General features: G+C 34.6%; 3 protein-coding genes across 4 annotated transcripts in view; 2 read left to right on the forward strand and 1 right to left on the reverse strand.

The window, feature by feature from the left end:
• The window catches only part of LOC125194777, a 12313-nt gene extending 2113 nt beyond the window's left edge, over nt 1–10200 (forward strand). The window contains exons 6-17 of the mRNA XM_048093002.1: nt 3282–3390; nt 4244–4426; nt 4520–4580; nt 4996–5107; nt 6302–6442; nt 7046–7225; nt 7304–7359; nt 7451–7544; nt 8179–8269; nt 8629–8736; nt 9177–9533; nt 9723–10200. Coding sequence (XP_047948959.1) covers nt 3282–3390; nt 4244–4426; nt 4520–4580; nt 4996–5107; nt 6302–6442; nt 7046–7225; nt 7304–7359; nt 7451–7544; nt 8179–8269; nt 8629–8736; nt 9177–9533; nt 9723–10097 — 1867 coding nt within the window. The 3' untranslated portion in view covers nt 10098–10200. The remainder of the gene's footprint in view (nt 1–3281; nt 3391–4243; nt 4427–4519; nt 4581–4995; nt 5108–6301; nt 6443–7045; nt 7226–7303; nt 7360–7450; nt 7545–8178; nt 8270–8628; nt 8737–9176; nt 9534–9722) is intronic.
• A 692-nt stretch (nt 10201–10892) lies between these two features.
• Nucleotides 10893–14755, reverse strand: LOC125197400. 2 transcript variants are annotated; one of them, XM_048096139.1, is made up of 6 exons: nt 14449–14755; nt 14290–14390; nt 12679–12719; nt 12189–12298; nt 11899–11979; nt 10893–11210 (listed from the first exon to the last, which is right to left on the reverse strand). In XM_048096139.1, the coding sequence occupies exons 1-6, from the start codon at nt 14626–14628 to the stop codon at nt 11157–11159; spliced, it is 567 nt and encodes a 188-aa protein (XP_047952096.1). In that variant the 5' UTR covers nt 14629–14755; the 3' UTR covers nt 10893–11156. The 2 variants fall into 2 exon arrangements, with proteins under 2 accessions (XP_047952096.1, XP_047952095.1); XM_048096138.1 differs by having other exon boundaries at nt 12189–12306; nt 14290–14385; nt 14449–14751.
• A 1496-nt stretch (nt 14756–16251) lies between these two features.
• LOC125192136 (beta-ureidopropionase-like) lies at nt 16252–18639 on the forward strand. Its single transcript, XM_048089611.1, has 6 exons — nt 16252–16535; nt 16642–16749; nt 17162–17350; nt 17420–17647; nt 17722–17946; nt 18067–18639. Exons 1-6 carry the CDS (start codon nt 16428–16430, stop codon nt 18430–18432), a joined length of 1224 nt encoding a protein of 407 aa, XP_047945568.1. The 5' UTR covers nt 16252–16427; the 3' UTR covers nt 18433–18639.
• Nucleotides 18640–20140: the final 1501 nt, after the last annotated feature.

Below are 20140 nucleotides of genomic sequence, written 5' to 3' on the forward strand. Positions count from 1 at the left end.
GTTATGTTAAACTGTAATTATAAATAAAGTTGTAACGGTGATTATGTTTAAATATAGTTATAGATATCAAATATTCAAAGTCATACCCTAAATTTATATATATTCAAATTATACCCAAAATTTATAAATATTTTTAAAAAAGGTTAAAACTCGCTTTTTATATATGTATAGATTAGTATAGGGATATGATCAATTGCTAACTAATTATCAATCCAAAATTGAGACTAATTTTTAACCATTAGATTAGAAGATTTTGTGGTTGATATAATGTCAAGTGTAATATATTTAAAATTTAAATAATTATTAATTAAATTAAAAATGTATTAATGTCAAATCCTATATGTAGTAATTATGACTAACTACTTTCTCTCTCCTCAAAATCATCTCAAATCTTTAAATTTACGTAACTCTCTTTCAATTTAAATTATTTTTTCGATAAAAAAATATATCAAATTAAAGATAATTTAATAAGGATTCCAACGAGATCTCAATTGCATATGTTCCGACGATGTTCGATTGATGAAATTTGATAAATTATATTTCAATTTTCGTACATGTTGATAGTTAGCTTTTATCAACAAATGCAACAAAAAATCTCAATATATTGTAGGCAAATTCTCAATATTATGCATGTCCAATCTCAATAAAAAAATGTGTTGATATTTTCTTGTCCTTGTGTTGATATTCTAATGTCATATTGCTGATATTTGTAATACACAATGTTGATATAATAAAAAAAAACACTCACGAAAATTATCATATGATAACATAATGACGATATTACCCTTTTGTTGATATTTTGTCTACTGTTTATTGAGATTTGTGAGCTTTAATCTTATCCACTATTTTAAAATCCAAGGGTGGAGATTTAGTTTTGATTTTGAATTATGGTGCTATAAGCATTATAATAGGATCCGATTAGTATATATGTATAGATTAGTAGATACTTGAAAGAATAATTATAATTTATAGGTATTCTAAATCAAATGCTAACTCGATCCTAAGATTAAAAAAAAAAAATTGTACCTATTCAAAAGTAGGTCATTGATTTAATTTGACACATATCTAACTATAAATAATTATTATAATCGATTATCTTTATTTGGAAAAATATAGTACCCCCTTTGATTAAATATATTTTACAGCATCTCCAATGGCTTTAGGCCAGCCACAGGCTAGCCACTCTCTCTCCCTGCCACGTCATCAGCACTAAAAATCCATCTGCCACATCATCATTTTAATCAAATAGGCTAGCCACAGACTAACCGCAATAAAAATAATTCAAAAACAACTACATTTACAGAATTAAACACAAAATACAGAATTAAATTTTCGACACATATACGGAAAAAATTCGTTAATTTTATTTAAATAAAAAAAATTACATTTACTAAAAATAAAAAAAATTACATAATAAAAAAAAATCCGGGCTTCCACACGAGCCACCGCCCCACTCTACTCCTCACTAATTTATTAAAAAAATACATTGAAAATGCAATAATTTTATATAAATTAAAAAAGGTCCATCCTAAAAAAATTACATAATTAAAAAAATCATAAAAAATACATTAAAAATGCAATAAAAAAAATGCATAAAAAATGCATTAATTAAATGCAATAAATAAAAAAAATGCATAAAAAATACATTAAAAAAAATTCAACCGGCTAGCCGAAATTGAGCCTACAATGGCGGCTAGCGGGATCGGCCAGCGGGCGGCTAGCGCCCGCAAATCGGCTAGAGCTCACCGATCGGCTAGCCGAAATGCCGCTGGCCGGTTCCAATGGTTCGGCTAGCCGACCGGCTAGCGATGCGAATCGGCTAACCGGTGGGCTAGCCGCTATTGGAGATGCTCTTATGCATACGATAAAAAAAATTCTTGAATTTTATCTTTTCAGGCATGATTTTTTTTAAAAAAAAAAAATTCTATTATCAATTCTAAAAGACAACATTCATAAAATTTAAATCACTTAAATGATTAAATATTTTCCGAAGTACATGGCCTCGCAATAGGATAGAGAAAAACTACTATACATGTGTTGGAAGAAATCTCAATAAAAGATAGATAAGAATCAACAAATGATTAATAAGAATCAAATCACGAAAATAGTTACTATTGGAATTAGATTAAATCTTTTATGAATGGCTAGAATTGGACTCGATTAAAAGTTGTAGTCATTCTAGCCTATATAATACGTACAAAGATTCTTGCAATCTTTTATTTTTCATATTCTAGCCATTCAATTATTAATGGCTTTAAAAATTAATACTGCCTATTCAATTATTACTATTAGTACTACTATAAAACTAATTTCTCAAAAAAAAAACTAATATCTTGAAAAAGACAAGTATGACGGTTTTTTTCAAGTTTAATTTCGTTGTAAACTTAAAAAATTATCTCATTATGGCCATCGATTCAATGTTTGGATTTTGCAAATTTGTGAGAGAATGAAGAACATGTAAAACTTTACCTATTTAGTGAGCATTAAAGCATACCCTTATCCCGATATGTATTTGGTAAAACAATTTCAATTTTCAACAAAATAATACTCATTCCAAAAAAAAAATATCGCATTTTTCTTTTTATTTTGTCGCATAAAAGATGTTATATTTCCATTTTCGGGAAAAAGTTCTCTCTCACATTAATAAAAAAATTATATTTTTTCTCCCATTTAAAACACAAAACAAAACCTCCTAAAATCTCGTGTCATCCCATAAGTGTGACATCTGGGATGGGACGGAGGGAGTAATAATACTTCCTCATCCACGAAAAATAAGATACATGGTAAATGGCACGAGTTTTAACATGGAATTGATAAAGTAAGAGAGAAGTAAAAAAAAAAGTAAAAGATAAGTAATTTTAGTAGAACGTGGAATCCATATTATTAGTACGAGAAAAGGACAAAAAAAGTAATATTATTCAAATGAGTTCTATTTTTCACAACAATAAAAAATTAACAAATGTGTTCTATTTTCAGTGAAATAGAGTAATATTATTATAATGGTCTGGATTGTAGAGTACGCGACTATTATAAATTGAAATTGTAAACATTTTCCCTCTCAAACACACTGCATATTTTCTGTTGTCAACTGTCCAACTTTCCGGAGCGATTTCGCCGTCTATGTACATTTCTAATCAACAATGGGAAAGAGACGAAACGCCTCAAAAAAATCTTCCGTTGCCGCTCAAGGTAGCGCCGCCAGCAGCATGAACAATGGTGGTGGCCGGAGCAATAACAACATGTTCTCAGCGTTTGATTTTTGTAATGATGAAGAGTTACAGGTTGAGGCCCATGCCCGCGAAGCCGTTGCCAAATTCGGAATTCAAAGCCCTAGCAAAAAATCCGTACGCCGCCGTAAATCCATTGACAAATACGATTTCCTTATGTGCTGTAAGTCAAAAACCCGCGCGATTACTTTTAAAAATCTGATCTCATTGTTAGAGGCTATTGCTTCGTTCTTCACTGGTGAAAACTGTATAAGTATTAGTAAACTCAAAGATTATAACGAGCTTCATTTATTTCAGCAACATTTTGTGACTCAATCGACTACGTTGATGTGCTATTATGTTTTTGATTAATGTAATTCATCTGTGCCTTATGCCATCCATAGCCATTACCTGAAGTAATCATATTAAGATGGCATTCTTAGTTACTAAATTTTGCAGTTACACAAGGAATCCAAAGTAAACAAAAACATCTTGTGAATGATGATGAGTTGGGGGTTGCTGCTACTGATGGTGAAATATCACTTGGTTCTTCAAACCATGAACCGCGAACTCTTTCTCCTCTAGAGTGCCAAAGCCCAGTAAGTACTTCTGGGGTAAAATCCTGCCCAAGAAGAAGGAGGAAATCAGGACGGCATTCAGCTAGCAAGAAGCATGTAAACAGTTCATACACTGTTCTACTATTTGTTGAAGCATGGATTTGAGTTTTTAGCTTGTTCTATGATAGTTGAATCAATTGACTAACCTATCCTTGTCTTTACTGATCAGTTGGATACAACTTAGATAGATGTGGAAACATTTGTTTCTTATTGTTCTTACTTTTATGCCCTATGTTTTGTTTCCACTATGTAGTATGTCTGCTGAGAAAACTGCTTACTTCATACATTCTAGAAGTTAGTGCATTGATTTCTTCTTTTTTATGTTTTTAAGAATCTGAATCTCGTGTCCCTTCTCCACCCACACTTTTTAAGTCAGATCTTCATTTATGTAAAGCTTTTCCCCTTTTGTTTCCTCTGCAGGAGGCAGTGGTGGTTGTTGCTCCCTATTATGTTAAACTTGAGAAAAAATATCATAGAAGATGTGTCTTTACGTTTTCACAGAGATGCATCAGATTGGAGGGTTTGCCATTTTGTGATAGAAAGGGGACTCGTTGTGTTGAATGGCCAACCTCTGATATTTTAAATATTGAGCATCAGCATTATGTAAGTATTTGTATCCAGCCTCTTGAAATACGCTTTGTGGGTTCCACGTAGATTACAAAAGTATACTGACTTTTCTCCCGTTGCTGAGTTTAGGATAAAGGTGAAGTCATCAACTTACAGATGAGGTACAAGGATGCAAATGGTGATGAAACTAGTAATTCAACTTTAGCTTACCTGTTATACCATTGATTATTTCAAAGGATTCCCCTTTGTTATTTGTTATCCAGTTTATTATATGTCTGTGTTTATGCAGTTGGTTGCATTTCGTACTAAAGGGTCAAATGATATTTAAATTATTCTGTCAATATGATGTTCAATTAAAGAAATTATTTTTCTTTTGTTGCTATGTGCTGTCTGATTCTTTTTTTTATCTGTTTTTTGTGATGGTTGGTTATGAGTGGCAAAAAACTATGTTCTCATTGGGGTCAGTTTTCCCATAAGGATGTTCCTTTCTTTTAATGGGTAAATAAATTCATAAATTAAAAAAGGGTAGAAGATGCTATAGTAATCATGCCACAAGTTTGATTTTTTTTTTTTTGTATTGTTACAAGCTAACCTCCATGGTGCAGGTCATTTGCAGCTGGAGTTTGTCGTTCTCGATGATCCTCAGTGGCCTGAGAAACAAGAAGAAATAAAATCATTGGATTTGAACTATGACGTTTCCTGGAAAACAAGTGTAACGTAAGTTGTATTTTAAACAGAATTCATTTCATAAATTTCATCATTTTGTATTAGTGTTTATTCTATTTTATATTCATCATTGTATTCTTGCAATCAATACATAAAGCTAAGATTGAATTGATGGCATATTTCATACTATGATATATGTTATTTTTAAAGAAATCTTGAAATGGTCTAATTCTAATTCTAATAGTGTTGTTGTTGGTTGTTCCTTTAATAAAATGTCAATGGGTTCACACGGGGAGAAGTTAAACATATTATGCTTGGTTGTTATACGCAACCAAAAGAACAATTATTTCTGCTGATATATAGTTGGTTTCTTAGAAAATTTTCATTCTCGAGTAATCGAGTGGAGCTTATTGTATTATATATGTATGAGTGCTCAATATGTTATGCATACTGAAGAGAGTTTCATTTTATGATCACAATGAAAGACTGTTTCATCATATTTATTATATATATCTAAAGATTCTAAACAAACAGCAGTCTTAGTCTCATCTCATTTTTTTCTCTTTTGTAAGTTTGGTATGTCAAACAATTTTTGTATAATACATTAATACTGCACAATTGATTTCCACCATTGGGGATCACTATTTTATCTGGTATTCATGGAAAAAAGAAGTTTCTGTCCAAACTAGAACCCTGAAAGGCAGTTTTGCAAAGTATGTCGTGATGTTCTCTGCTCCATTCTGTTTCCTCTTTCTTCTAGTGTTATTTCTTTCTTCTTTGGCTGATCAGTCGAATTGTATTCCTATTCACTGTCTTTTTGATAAAATTTACAAATTCTTTTAAATAAATTATTACTAGATCACAATGAAATGTTGGGAGGGATGACATTTTTGGTTTGTAATTACTTCTAATGCAGGATTTGGTTTGCGAGCAAAAAGGCATTCTGTCTCTGTTTCTTTGTCTGACGGTGCCATTGCCTAAACATCTGCTGGCCCTCTGTACTTTCCAGCAATATGCATATTTCTTTTGTGACCTTCATATTTTAGCTTTTTGTGTCTACATCACACATTAACATCTATTTGTTAGGTTTATTTTTTCTGTCATTCTTATGCAAGACTATTCAATTCACAGTTAAGTTTATACGTTAGTACAAAAATATAACTATCTTATCCCACTATTTATACTTTTTATAATTTTCTTCATCAATTTAAAGTACACTGAAATATCTCTCATTTCGAATCTCAGTGAATGTTGTATTGAAGAGTCTTTCGAAGAAGTTGTGTACCCAGATGGGGATCGTGATGCAGTCATCATAAGTAGAAGGGACATTGAGCTATTAAAGCCTCGGACTTTCATCAATGACACCATCATTGACTTCTATTTTAGGTAAGTTTATTGGTAAATCGTTGTGTCATCACTTTCACAATTCATACACAACAAGTTTCGGTATATGCTCGTCTTTTTCCTATATCTCATATTGGATGTTGGTAATATTTATCTTTGCTAGTATGTTTTCTCAGTTTCCTTGATATTTTTGCATTTACACTTCTGAAATTCTTTCATAATGTGGCTTTCAGAAAAGGGTTATTCTTCCAATCCAAATTTTATTTCATTTCTTCTTTCTTTATTTATTTATTTATTTCAGGATGTTTTTGTAAAAATACATTTTAGCACCAACCATGTGAGAACCTTTTTGACCCACTAAATACAGAACAATGATAACACTTTCTCAGTTCTCTCAGTCTCCACTGTGGTTACTAGGAAAATCCAATACACTTGCAGTAACTATGTATATTGTGTGATCTTTGCCAAGGTGTATGCTCTTACACCTTTAATGGTAACTTCCTACATAAAGCTACAATGATTTTAAGATGTATTAATTTTTAGTGGGACGTGTGTGTTACAGATCTGTTTACTGGGGACATTGCTTCCTCTACCAATGAATACTAACATGTGAAATTTAACATAGAGCATTTGGTTGAATGACAGATATCTTCAAACTAAAATCAAGGCGGATGAGCACAGGTTCCACTTCTTCAACACATTTTTCTTTCAGAAGCTTGTTGCTGGAGGCCGTGGAGGAAGAAATGCCTTTCTAAGTGTTCATAAATGGACAAGAAATGTGAACCTATTTGAAAAAGATTATATATTTATACCTATAAACTTCAGGTAATTAGTTCTGTTGTGGAGCTTATATATACACTGATTTTCTAGTTGGTTGTCTAAGGCTGTTTCGTGTTCTGTTAGCCTGCATTGGAGTTTGATTATTATCTGCCATCTTGGGGAAGCAGCTCATTTGAAAAGTATCATCTCTTATCATCTCTTGCAGTTTGTTTGTTATTTTTTAAAATTGTTTTACTTTATTTACTTCAACTTTAAATATCCTTGTTTTAGGAAAAAATATGGATCAGGCATCTAAAGTCCCGCGCATTCTACACATGGACTCAATCAGAGGAAGCCACGGAGGGTTAGAAAAATTGATTAAAAGGTAAACTACTGTTAGAAGTAAAAGCTGGACTGCTGGAACTTTAATGGAACAGAAAGAGAACGCGAATTACAAGAATAAATTAACTTCTTAAATAATCAAACAGGAAATAAAAACAAACATAACACTACCTCCAGAGAGGGCCACACCTCCACTGGGGGCCTTCACAGCTACTTGCTGGACTTGACTAATATTCTGGATGCCCCTTTCGAACCTTCAGGAACAATATATATAGACCTAATTTAAAATACTCCTAAACCTAATCACAATAGGAATCCTAATGATAAACATGGCTCTTACTAAAATAAATGATATACGCTAACTGAACTGCTATTAAAGATGAACATATCCTTTAAGCAAGAAGATAAACATGCCACGGCTCCTTGGTAATTTTGATTGATATCAACTACTGTATATTTGGTGCTCAAGCAATCAATTATTGTTTCAAGTAGTGGGGATTTCCTACAAAATCTGAAGTATTATATTAGAGGAATTTAAATACTATGTACTTGTGTGTTTAATATTATGTGTCTTAAAAAAAGAGACTTTCCTATTTTCTGTGTAATGTTTGCATTTAGAGTATATTGATGGTTTTTATATCTGGACATATCGAACCTTTCTTATCTTAAAATGGCAGTTACTTGTCAGAAGAATGGAAAGAGCGAGAGAATAAATGGCAAGAAGAAATTGCAGTGAATTTTAGGCAGTTGGACTTTGTTTCACTTAAGGTTCTCATAATCTCATTAAATACATCTTTACTACCTTTGTCAAAGTTGTTTCACATTTGATCATCTTAATTCATTCAGCCACATCTTGGATTTTCTCTTGTATGCTATTGCTTGGTAATAACTTTAAACTTTAAAGCAGTTACGTGAATATAGTTGGGGAAGTACTGGGTGGAGGTACTAAGTGATAAACATACAGCAACTACACTAATTTTATTTCCTAGTACTACTTAAAAGGCAACCTGTTTTTGTTAATGCTGTATCTATTTGCCTGTGATGATCGTCTATGCACTCACTACCTGATTTATATGTACTACCTTAGCATTTCTGAGTTCATTTCTTTTCTGCATATGGTCTTTCAGCTACCACAGCAGGATAACTTGTGCGATTGTGGCCTTTTCTTGCTTCACTATGCAGAACTTTTCCTGGAGCTGGTTTCAAACGGCTGCACAACTGAATATATTGACTTTGTAAGTTGTTATATGAAATGTGGTCATTTTGTATGCCTTCACAAGGAAGTAATGTTTGTTCCTATTGATGCTTTATATCGTTATTCGGGGAATTTTTAGGCTGAAATCAAGTTAGGATATGTATTGAACTCTGGGATGATCACTTTCAGAATTATTTTGATGTAGTTTTTCTATGTATCATGTGAATTTGATGCATCTTGAATTCTTGATCATTGGGTTTTGTGGGGAGCATATATGTATTAGAGTTTGTATGCCAATTCTCATCAACCACATTCAGGATTTTTTTTTGGAACCAGTTCAAAATAAATGAAGTGTTATTACTAGTATTTCTTTTTCAGAATTAAGATCTGTGCTTGTTCCTTTATTTAATCATGAATTATGTGTTAATGAGCTATCCTCTGATTTTCTTGATACATTTATATTTTTAACTATCTCTGCAGCTTGATGAGGATTGGTTCCTTCCTGCTGAGGTTTCTCTGAAAAAGCGTGATCATATTAGGAAACTGATCCATAAACTAATTCAAGATAAGGCACAGAAGGATGCAGCTTCTAGTAATAATAAATATCTCGGTAGGGGTGTGAGAGAGAGCAGTGCAAGATCTGTACTTACAAATGGTGGGGAAGACTTATGTTGTGGTACAAATTTGAACTTGGAAGATGACTTGGATACTCCGGGGCAGCAGTGTTTTGCACCCATGTTGAAGCAAACAGGAAAGTCATCTCTCAAAGAATGTCATCAACCTCGTAAGCAGCGGGTTCCAATAAACCAATTCAATAACTCGAGTTTACCTTTGGAGGTAATACCTTGACAAACATGTTATCTTCCTCGACTCAAATTGCTGTTTCTCGGTTCCTACTAGATGACAGTTATTCCCTACTATGTTTCCAGCGTGTTTAGTAATCACATGCTTAATACATACACATTGGTTTGGAAACCATTTAAATTCTGTTATGCTATCAAAATAAAATGTGTTTTCTGGAAACAGGAGGCACTCACAGAGCAAACAACCGTTCCACAAAGAGACATAGGAAGTAGTTATGAAACGGATGAGATGAAGCCTCTACATTGTCAGCTCAATCAGTCCCTATGTGAAGTTAGTTCCAATGAGAAGTCTTGGACAAAGAGCAAGGATCTTGCAGCTTGTGTGGTCAAGGATTCCGAGGATGAGACCTCTTGGATGACGAGCAAGAATCTTGCAGCTTGTGTGGTCAAGGATTCCAAGGAAGAGACGTCTTGCACGATGAGCAAGGATCTTGCAGATTGTGTGGTCGAGGATTCCGAGGATGAAGTGGAGGTGGTAAGCATCCGAACAAGGAGACAGTTAATGCGAAACTGTAAAGCAAGTACTTGTGTTTTTTGAAGGGGGATTGTAAATATGTAGAGGGCATGCATTTAACATAGTTGTATAATGAGTAAGTTCGATTTTGAACGAAGTGATCATTTCTATCTTGACTCTCTTTCATTTTGGAGCGTGCCTCGGGTACCTCAATAATGGCAGCCTCACTCTTACACAAGCAATGGCCGATCGAAACTCACTCTAAAGCTTCACCAAACCAAGAGAAGCGTGTCTGTGTAGATAAGATAAAAAAAATATTGAGATGTTTGATAGCCTAGATTAATTTATAAATAAAAATTTGGTTTTTTTTTTAATATATTTTTTAGTACGATAAGTTTTGTATTTTGATAATTTTTCCCTACCCCTAATTGTGATTGGTTAATGAATTAGTTAATTTATGAATGATCACATGGTTAATAACCCCTTGAGCCCGGAGTTCGCTCCTAGAAATATAGCCATCTTTGCCCCTCACGTCAATCCCACGAGCCTCTTAACCATTCTCGATGACAAATATAAGTTAAATTGGGATAGGTCGAAGGTATAATGTCCAACAAAATCAGACAGAAATGCTCAGAATCAATATCGAGTTTTTAAGTTTTAAGAATGGAATCATTTAGACTTTGATGACGAATTCTGAGAATTTGAGTTACAGTGGGGTAAGAAATTCATGTAACATACAGTTTTCTGCAACATTTTGAGAAGGATTAATCTTGAAAATGTTTTGACATTTTTATCGAACATATATGATGTCCAAACTCGAATATATCCTAGAATCATGCTGAAAGCTTGTGATAACTGGAAATCTCCAAAATCAAAGAATAGTTCAGGAAAGCTAATACTCCATAAAGAAGCAACAAACAACTACAACTCACTGACTCAGTATTGTTCTTCCAACAGAATGAGAGAAATAGACAAGAGGGTAGCATATAGCTAAATTCAAATCTACGCAACTGTACAACAGAATCCAATCTCTGAAAACAATCCTTTTAAGCCTCACTAATTTTAAACAGCAGGGTGAGTGTGGTTCAATACAGGTTGACCTGTACTGCATTTCTCTGCTGAGTTTGAGCTCCGAGCTCCGAGTCAAGCTTCAGGGACCAACAACGACTCAAGTTCTTCTCGGCGCTGCTCAAGCTCCTGCAATTGTTATTTGGTGCAACATTTAATCCTCATAAAGTGCATTATACAAACAAACGTAACAAAAGACAGAAACTCAACAAGGGAAATGGAGTAGGGGACTGCCAGTGTGAATTTTGCATTTAAAGTGTAAAAAGTCAGATTAAAGCAGCAAAAATGATTTCCCATATGGTGAGATTTCGAGCTTCTTTTACAATATAATGAGGGTTTAGAACATATGAGGGTAATTCCTACTTCCTTTTTATCAATTGTCAAAATAACTTCAAGTGGAACAGCAATATCATTTCAGTACTGGTCAAGGGACGGTCAGCACGAGATATTATACTTTACTTAGGAGAGAGACAAATAAAAACTCTATATTGTGAAAAGTCAGCACTGAACCTATAAAGTAACTCCATTGAACTCTACCCTTAGCAAATCACACGAATTACTTATAGATCCAGTGCAGTTAGCATATAGATTCAGCGTGGTTACATTATAAATTCAGTGCAAAGTTCTCACAGTTCTGACTATGAGATGGTTTTCATTTGAACCACAACACATAGACGTAAAAAAACAAACATACAAGTATACAGCTCAATAATGAGCTGCTAAAACCTTATAGGAGCGAGGATACTCTATTTAATTGCTCAATCAAACATCTCAATAGGTCTATTATGCTTTTTCACCTACTGCGAAAAGACATTACCTCAAGATCCTTTATTGCTTGCTCCCTGGAGATTTCTTTTTTCTGGCGAGCACGTTTCACCATGCCAATGCAGCACATTCCCTACAGAGGCATTTTAAGTTCACTCTATGTTAGAGCTTAATGTACCTAAAAAATTCATCGTAAAACTCAGAATTAACAGGCCACATTCTATGTAGAGAGGAATTGCTCGTTATGGCACAGTGTAAACTATAAACCGCATGAGAACACAAAATCCAGAGATATGTACTACTGGCCAGAAAACAATATGTGCAATGTAATCATAAACTTACTGATATAATGTAAACCACACCACATGCAAGAAGCAGGTAGCTAGAGATGCTTTGAAGAAGAAAAAGCTCTGCATGGTCCTTTAAATACTCAGGGTAAGCTCGGGTCATCACTGCAACACTGGGAGAAAATAGATGAGCGCAAGCTTCATATGCAACCTATAAGCATTTCTGGATTGTACGGAGAGAACAGGCAATAGGGCTTGTCAGTGTAATCACCGGTTGAATGCTACGGATTTCTTGCTAATCAGCAGTCATTATCCCGTAAGGATATAAACAATTAAGCAGTAGAGAGCTTTGTTTAGTCACCCAACACGAAAAGACAGGAAAACTTTAGGAGATTTTGGATATTAAGTAGAAATCTAAATCTGGGAGATGAATATAACCAACATAACTAGATACAGTCATCTGACACTACACACAAGGATAGCTAAGTAGGATTTCAATTAAATCAGTTGCTGAGGAAATAATATACAGCAAAAGTTGGACATACAAGATCTGCAGCATCCCTCTGCCTGCCCAGTACTCCAGGATCTGCAACATATTGAACACTTAATATAGAAACATATGGATTTGAACACAACAAATAACAGCTGGAGTGTTTTCCAAATATATCAAGAAAAAGGCTATAATAACTTCCTCATTTCTGAGACAAAGGATACCCTGAAAAATTTCCCTTGGGAAGTTTAGATACACAGTCCTTCCGAAGGGCAAGCAGAAAACATAAAAAACAATCAACAGGTCAGTAACTGGTAGGGAATCCTATAACAAACTCCACTCCCATGCTCTATTAACTCATTACACTTTTAAGCAAGAACTCATTCCCTGACTTAAGCTTAGATACCATGAGTAACAAATTAATCTAAAGGCAATCTGTACCTCCAATGTCTGAGAAACATATGTGCTTAAAAAATTGAGAACTGATCCACCACTGCTAGAAGCAGACAATTTCTGTTTCAGATTCTTTCAACTCTTCAGACCAGACTCACAGAGTATTTGATGTGCTTCAAATTGCACTTGCTTACATGGAGCAGATTGATCGTGTCAGTTACCAAAGATGCCTAGTTTTTTAACTGCTAATGAATAGTTGGGTTTTATTTTCTAACTCACTTGTTTTATGTTGTTTGCAATTTCATTTAGTTAGGATGACTAGGATGCAATTTTCTTCAACTATGAGGGAACTATAACTATTCTTTTCTAAGTTTATTACAGGAGTTGAAAAGTTATACAGCCCGGCATCATTTTGATCAATGGAGTTAATTGCTGAGCATCATTTTGATCAATGGAGTTAATTGCTGTTTTAGTTGATAGTGATTGATTTTGTGGGTACTTTGGGTGTCTGTATATTAGTATTTGGCAAGTGGGCCGCAAGAGAGTGTTTTCAATGTGATGAGAAGTACACTCTGAGGCGGCGGCGTTAAAAAAATCATTGCAAGTGTTGATTATTGTTGAACCAGATGACAACTTGCATCCACCTAATGATTCAGAGGGGAGGCATGGGTGGGGAAGTAGCAGGGGAAATTTTTGAATTTCCAGCTTGAGGTTTAGGCCCTTTAGAAGGGAGGATTTGTTAGTTGTTACAGACACAGTCAGGCACATCACAATACTCACCTTTATATTTCTCCATTTCTATCCAGTTGGTAATGCATCATTGTTGGCAGAAGACTCCTATGTGAGCTTTTGCAAGCTTAGTTTAATAAATTAAGCCTTTTCCATTAGAAGAGAACCATTTTATGATTAAAATTCTTGTGTATACTTGTTGGTTCGTACAAATCAATTCAATACAATGCAGCACCAGATCACACTAATTTCAATTTTTCGCAGCTATATTATGATCAAAGCACAGCCTAAAACTTCCAAATCAGCACAGTTACCACTCTCTACCCACCAGCTCAAACCAGTTCAGCATACAAAGAAGCATTTTCTAGTAATGATGTGAAGATTATGACCTTTTAAAAAAGGGAGAATTCTTTTATTTGGAGCTTGAACTAAAGAACATGCTTACAGCTTAATATCCGAGTTTAAGCTACAAGAAAAGCATTAAGCCCTAAAACGGAAAAAAAAAGTTCAATTCCATGGGCAGTGAATAAAAAAGAGAGGGAACCTTGGAGAACTTGATGATGAATTCCCACTCAGTCTCGGCGACAACCACAAATAAGGCAATGACCACCGTGTAGCATCGAAATATCCCATCGAATATCTGCACTAATTCAAACGAATTTAAAATGTGCCCAACCAATTAACTCAGCATGAAATAGCATACATCAGATCCGTTTTTGAAAGATTGAACGGCGGAGAGGATGTTGACGGCGATGCAGAGAATGGCGGCGAGAGCAGTGATGACGCTGAAGCAGCGGCAGGTGATGAGGAAGGGATCGGGCCTCGAACGGAGCCGGGTGGTGAGGGGGGGCGGGTCAGGTTCTCGAGAAGTCTGCGCCTCCATTTTGAGCTGAGATGAAAGATGCAACTGCCGCCGCCGTGGCGATTCCTGCACCTGCTACACACGCTAAACTAAAGGAATACCCCAAAATCGATGCTTTGACCTCTGCTTTTTCAAGTTTTATGCTTCTTCTGCTGTTCAACAATAATTTTACTTCAAATCTCCATTTCTTTTTCACAATTACTCCCTCCGTCCGCCATTAGAAGTCCTATTCATGGATGACACGGGTTTTAAGAAATGTTAAGAAAAGTGCGTGGAAAAAAGTTATTGGAATAGGGGTGCCACTTATTTATATTAATTTTAAATGAAATGTGAGTATAAGATGAGACCCTATTACCATTTATGGCATAAGTGAACCGGGACTTCTATTCGCGGACGGACTAAAATGGAAAAACGGGACTCCTATTCGCAGACAGAGGGAGTACTACGTAATTTTATCATTAAAAAAAACAATATTGACATTTAATATTAGGAAACTTTCAAAAAAATTTTCTCACAAACTTTAAAATTGACAAATAATATCACAAACTTTACCCCGGGTTTGTTTTTTTCCCATAAATGAAAATTTTCATTTTTTTCGGAATTTTTTGACAATAATTTTGAGAGCTTCAAGTTTTTCAATCTTTGAAGATAGTTTTTCTTAAAGCACGCCCTCTAAAATTGTTCTTCAATCTATTAAAATAATATGAATTACTCCCTCCGTCCCGGAAGATGACCCCTTTCTTGGGCGACACAGGATTTTATGCAACTTTATTTTGTGTGTTGAGTGGAGAGAGTAAAGTAAGAGAGAGAGATAAAGTAAAGATAAAGGGGTTTTCATTTTTGATAATGGGTCATCTTGGTTGGGACAAACTAAAAAGGAAAGTGGGTCATCTTCAATGGGACGGAAGGAGTAATAAACTCGGGGTAAGCTCGTGATATTATTTGCCAATTTTAAAATTTGTGGGAAAAAACTAAGTTATTGAAAATTACCAGAACATCCATAATAATAAGAATCTGAAAATTACCAGAACATCCATAATAATAATATCAATATTATTTCTAAAAAAATTACCAGAACATCCATAATAATAAGAATCTGAAAATAAACCACTAACTATTTTTATCATTTAAATTTTTTGTTTTAATTTTAAAATTAACATTCCGATATATGAGTCATTTTTTTAACTATTTAGCAAAAGTTATTATATTTCATTTTTGTTATTAAATTCGTCTTTTATTTAATTGTTCTTTCAATTTTCATTGCTATTAAAATGATACTACCAATTTATTATGAGGAAAACGTCTATATCTTATAATGAAAGGAGTCTAATTTATAATTGATTATTAGTACTTCTTCCGTCCGCGATTAAGAGTTCCGTTTTATTAGTTTAATCCGTCCACAAATAAGAGTTCCAGTTTATTTTTATCATAAATAATAATAGGATGTCACATTCTACTAACTCATTCTACTCATATATTTATTAAAACTAATATATTTCATTAACATTTTTTCACTCTTTTTTTTAACATTTCTTAAAATTTGTGCCGCTCATAAATTAGACCGTTAATGGTGGATGGAGGGAGTATATAACAGGTGCAAGCCGTGATCAAAGTTCAAGTATAAATTTATAGCTTCCATAAAAAAGTCTAAATAATTACTCCACTACTCCTAATCGAAGATGATGACAACAAGAGTCCAAAATTAGTCCACAATTCGACAGCAAATTCCAACACCAATCTTGGATTTGTTACAAACAAATAATTCGAACGCACAAATGCATTCATCTCCACTGTGATCCCACTCGAAACAAGAAGCGAAAATGGGTGCAGAAAACGGCAAAACTGATTTAGCAGAAGATGGTTCCGTCGCTGGATTCGATTCTTTGCACCGCCTCCTTCAATCTTCCCTTCCTCCCCACCTTTTTCAGGTCAGACCAACACCACAATTTATTACACTAACTTTTTCTTTCTGAGCTTCAATTCCGTTGGATGTTGAGTTGAATATGATGCTAAACTTCTCTTTGGAATTTACAGGAAGCTAGCCGATTGCTGATTGGGCTGAACTGTGGAAAAACGCTTGATTCTGTTGCTCTTCCCGATCCCGCCAAATCTCTTTCTCTAAACCATCATTTTGATCTTCAGGTTATTATGTGTGTCTTACCTCATCAACCTTGAAGCACTATTTTCACTCTTTTCATTCCATTTGTGTTCATAACAATTCATTCTACTTTTCCAATGCACACAATTCATTCTACTTAATCACAATTAGGATTTAATTAGGGTGGATGCAGCAAATTGTGCCTCTAAATCACAACATGGAGTGTCTTCTTCCACTTGATTGGCTGCCAAAATACATATGTCAGTTATTGAGATGCTACTGTTTTTCTTGTGTCAATAGATGTTTATGAAATATTTATTTAATTGGGATGTTATCAAGGAAACTATGAGTTCTTGCATTTGTGTCACTGTAATTATAACATCAGTTTGGTGCCTATTATTTTCCTCATATTATATGTTTTGCTATTAAGATAGCTGCCTTCCTAACAATATGCAGGCATTTTCGTTTCGTGCTGATAGCGAATCACTGAGGGAACCTCGCTGTGTGAGGGTGGGTCTGATTCAGAACTCTATAGCTCTTCCAACTACAGAACCATTTCTTGATCAGAAACGGGGCATCTTTCAGAAATTGACACCGATCATTGAAGCTGCAGGGGCTTCTGGAGTCAACATATTATGTTTGCAGGTATTTTGTCCATAAAAATCACAAGCTCTCGCTGGCTGTAGGGGATTTAACTGTGGACCGTCAATGCAGGAGGCTTGGACGATGCCATTTGCATTCTGCACTCGTGAGAAGAAATGGTGTGAGTTTGCAGAGCCAATAGATGGAGAATCGACAAAATTTCTTCAGGAGTTTGCTCGGAGGTACAACATGGTTATAGTGAGCCCTATCCTTGAAAGGGATGTGAACCATGGGGAGACACTCTGGAACACTGCTGTAATAATTGGAAATAATGGGAACATAATCGGGAAGCACAGGAAGGTAAACCGATGCGTCACATATCTGTTCTATGTATTGTTTTCACATGAATGTTTCTCTGAATGTAATTGTTGCAGAATCATATACCTAGAGTCGGGGACTTCAATGAAAGCACATACTATATGGAAGGAAATACCGGGCATCCTGTGTTTGAGACGGTTTATGGAAAGATTGCTGTCAATATATGTTATGGAAGACATCATCCTCTTAATTGGTTAGCTTTCGGCTTAAATGGTGCGGAGATAGTTTTTAACCCATCAGCAACTGTGGGTGAACTTAGTGAACCAATGTGGCCCATCGAGGTACTCTTTCGCCCTCCCACTTTTTGTTTTTTGAGTTTGTTTAGTTTGTACTAACACACTTTTGCTATTCTTGAAAGTTTATGATCGGTTAAATTCTTGCATGGATGTCTACTTTTGCAGGCACGTAATGCAGCCATAGCAAACAGTTACTTTGTATGCTCAATCAATCGTGTTGGGACTGAACATTTCCCGAATCCATTCACCTCAGGAGATGGAAAACCACAACATACAGATTTTGGACACTTCTATGGTTCCAGCTACATATCAGCACCTGATTCCTCCTGCACGCCATCTCTATCCCGCCACAAGGATGGCTTGCTGATATCGGACATGGATCTCAACCTCTGCCGGCAACTGAAGGACAAATGGGGATTCCGCATGACTGCCCGATATGAGATTTATGCAGATCTGTTTGCTCGTTATGTGAAGCCCGATTTCGAACCCCAAGTCATTTCTGATCCACTGTTGAACAAGAAAACCCTTTAAGGAACTGAGAATTGGTTGCTGGAATTGGAGTGCGCTTTCGCCATGGAGAGATTCCAAAATTCTGGACAGTGTTCTGACTGTGAATAGTTTTGCTTTTACTCAACTTTAATGCTGGTGGAGTAATAATTTGATTCATGTGTGGTAATTGTCGGATTTGTAAAGCTTACATGAATAATTCTTGTTGAATATTTTAGTGTAATTGGGTTACTTGATTGATCAGTATTATCATAATGATACATCATATAATTATGGAAGTGCGGAGTGCACGCTTATTTGAATTCATTATGATGGACGGGAGTCCGGGGGCAGCGTCCCCCGGTAGCGGGGTCCAAGGGGCAGAGCCCCTGGCTGGGGTCGAGTTGTGTAAGAAATTCATCCGGAAATGTAATTTCTGAAAGTCAAAGGATTAATTTGCAATTTCGGAAATCTTTTGAAAATTAGTTATTTTTGGTTTTCCCCCCAACAGATGCAATGGTTCATCTACAGATGCACTGGTTCTTCTTCTTCTTAATCTGATCGATTCTTTTGGTTCCATATACTTCTCGAACATCAACATACAGAAGCTCTGATTTCTCTGAATTGTATCCAATCAAATATTTTGATAGAACCACCGAAATTGATTTGATCTGAAAGTGATTTATCACGACTTTCAGATTATTCGTTTCTGTTCAATATTCAAAATCTCCCTAACAATTCTAGTGTAAGTTAAAACATTTGTTTTTCTGAATTCATTGAAGAACCTTAAACAGATCCTTTGGCTTCTCTCTCTTGGCGACATTCAATTCTCACTCAATTTTTCATGAGCAAATTACATGAAAAACAGTTGTGACTGAGTTGCAGCTAAAGTGATGATGCGGATAACTAATACTCAACCATCCACACAAAATTTGTTTTTTTTTTTTTTCATTTTGATTCGTTTATCAAAATTGGTTGACTTTTTTTTTATTATGGAATTTTTTTTTATCACATTACACTACTAATAATGTACTAGGTCATGTTATCCATCCACTGATACTATTTCATTTCTTTTTCTTATACTTATCTAATCTCATATTTACATTTATGTCTATCTTCAAAATTATCCATTCTTAGAGGATGTTGGAGGACTAAGGGCTTGTCATACTGGTAAAATAACGTCTAGTATTTTAGGGCTTTCAGCTTAGTTTTGATTTCACAATATTTGTAAGAAAATTAATTTTGTGAATTTATTTTCAAACTCGTGTGCTCTTCTCATAAAATATTAAAACCGAGAAGTAATACTCTAAAGGATGATCTGAAAGTGATTTATCACGACTTTCAGATTATTCGTTTCTGTTCAATATTCAAAATCTCCCTAACAATTCTAGTGTAAGTTAAAACATTTGTTTTTCTGAATTCATTGAAGAACCTTAAACAGATCCTTTGGCTTCTCTCTCTTGGCGACATTCAATTCTCACTCAATTTTTCATGAGCAAATTACATGAAAAACAGTTGTGACTGAGTTGCAGCTAAAGTGATGATGCGGATAACTAATACTCAACCATCCACACAAAATTTGTTTTTTTTTTTTTTCATTTTGATTCGTTTATCAAAATTGGTTGACTTTTTTTTATTATGGAATTTTTTTTTATCACATTACACTACTAATAATGTACTAGGTCATGTTATCCATCCACTGATACTATTTCATTTCTTTTTCTTATACTTATCTAATCTCATATTTACATTT

The sequence above is a fragment of the Salvia hispanica genome, chromosome 6 (genome assembly GCF_023119035.1).
Source record: "Salvia hispanica cultivar TCC Black 2014 chromosome 6, UniMelb_Shisp_WGS_1.0, whole genome shotgun sequence".
In the NCBI taxonomy this organism is placed as follows: domain Eukaryota; kingdom Viridiplantae; phylum Streptophyta; class Magnoliopsida; order Lamiales; family Lamiaceae; genus Salvia; species Salvia hispanica.

Coding starts and splice junctions, on each gene's coding strand:
- LOC125197400 (XM_048096138.1), bottom strand. CDS start 14,628: ATGGAGGCGCAGACTTCTCGAGAACCTGACCCGCCCCCCCTCACCACC. Junction 12,720..14,289: donor TCATCATCAAGTTCTCCAAG/GTTCCCTCTCTT, acceptor AATATGTTGCAG/ATCCTGGAGTACTGGGCAGG. Junction 11,211..11,898: donor AAGCAATAAAGGATCTTGAG/GTAATGTCTTTT, acceptor TAACAATTGCAG/GAGCTTGAGCAGCGCCGAGA.
- LOC125192136 (XM_048089611.1), top strand. CDS start 16,428: ATGGGTGCAGAAAACGGCAAAACTGATTTAGCAGAAGATGGTTCCGTC. Junction 17,351..17,419: donor TCAACATATTATGTTTGCAG/GTATTTTGTCCA, acceptor CCGTCAATGCAG/GAGGCTTGGACGATGCCATT. Junction 17,947..18,066: donor AACCAATGTGGCCCATCGAG/GTACTCTTTCGC, acceptor CTACTTTTGCAG/GCACGTAATGCAGCCATAGC.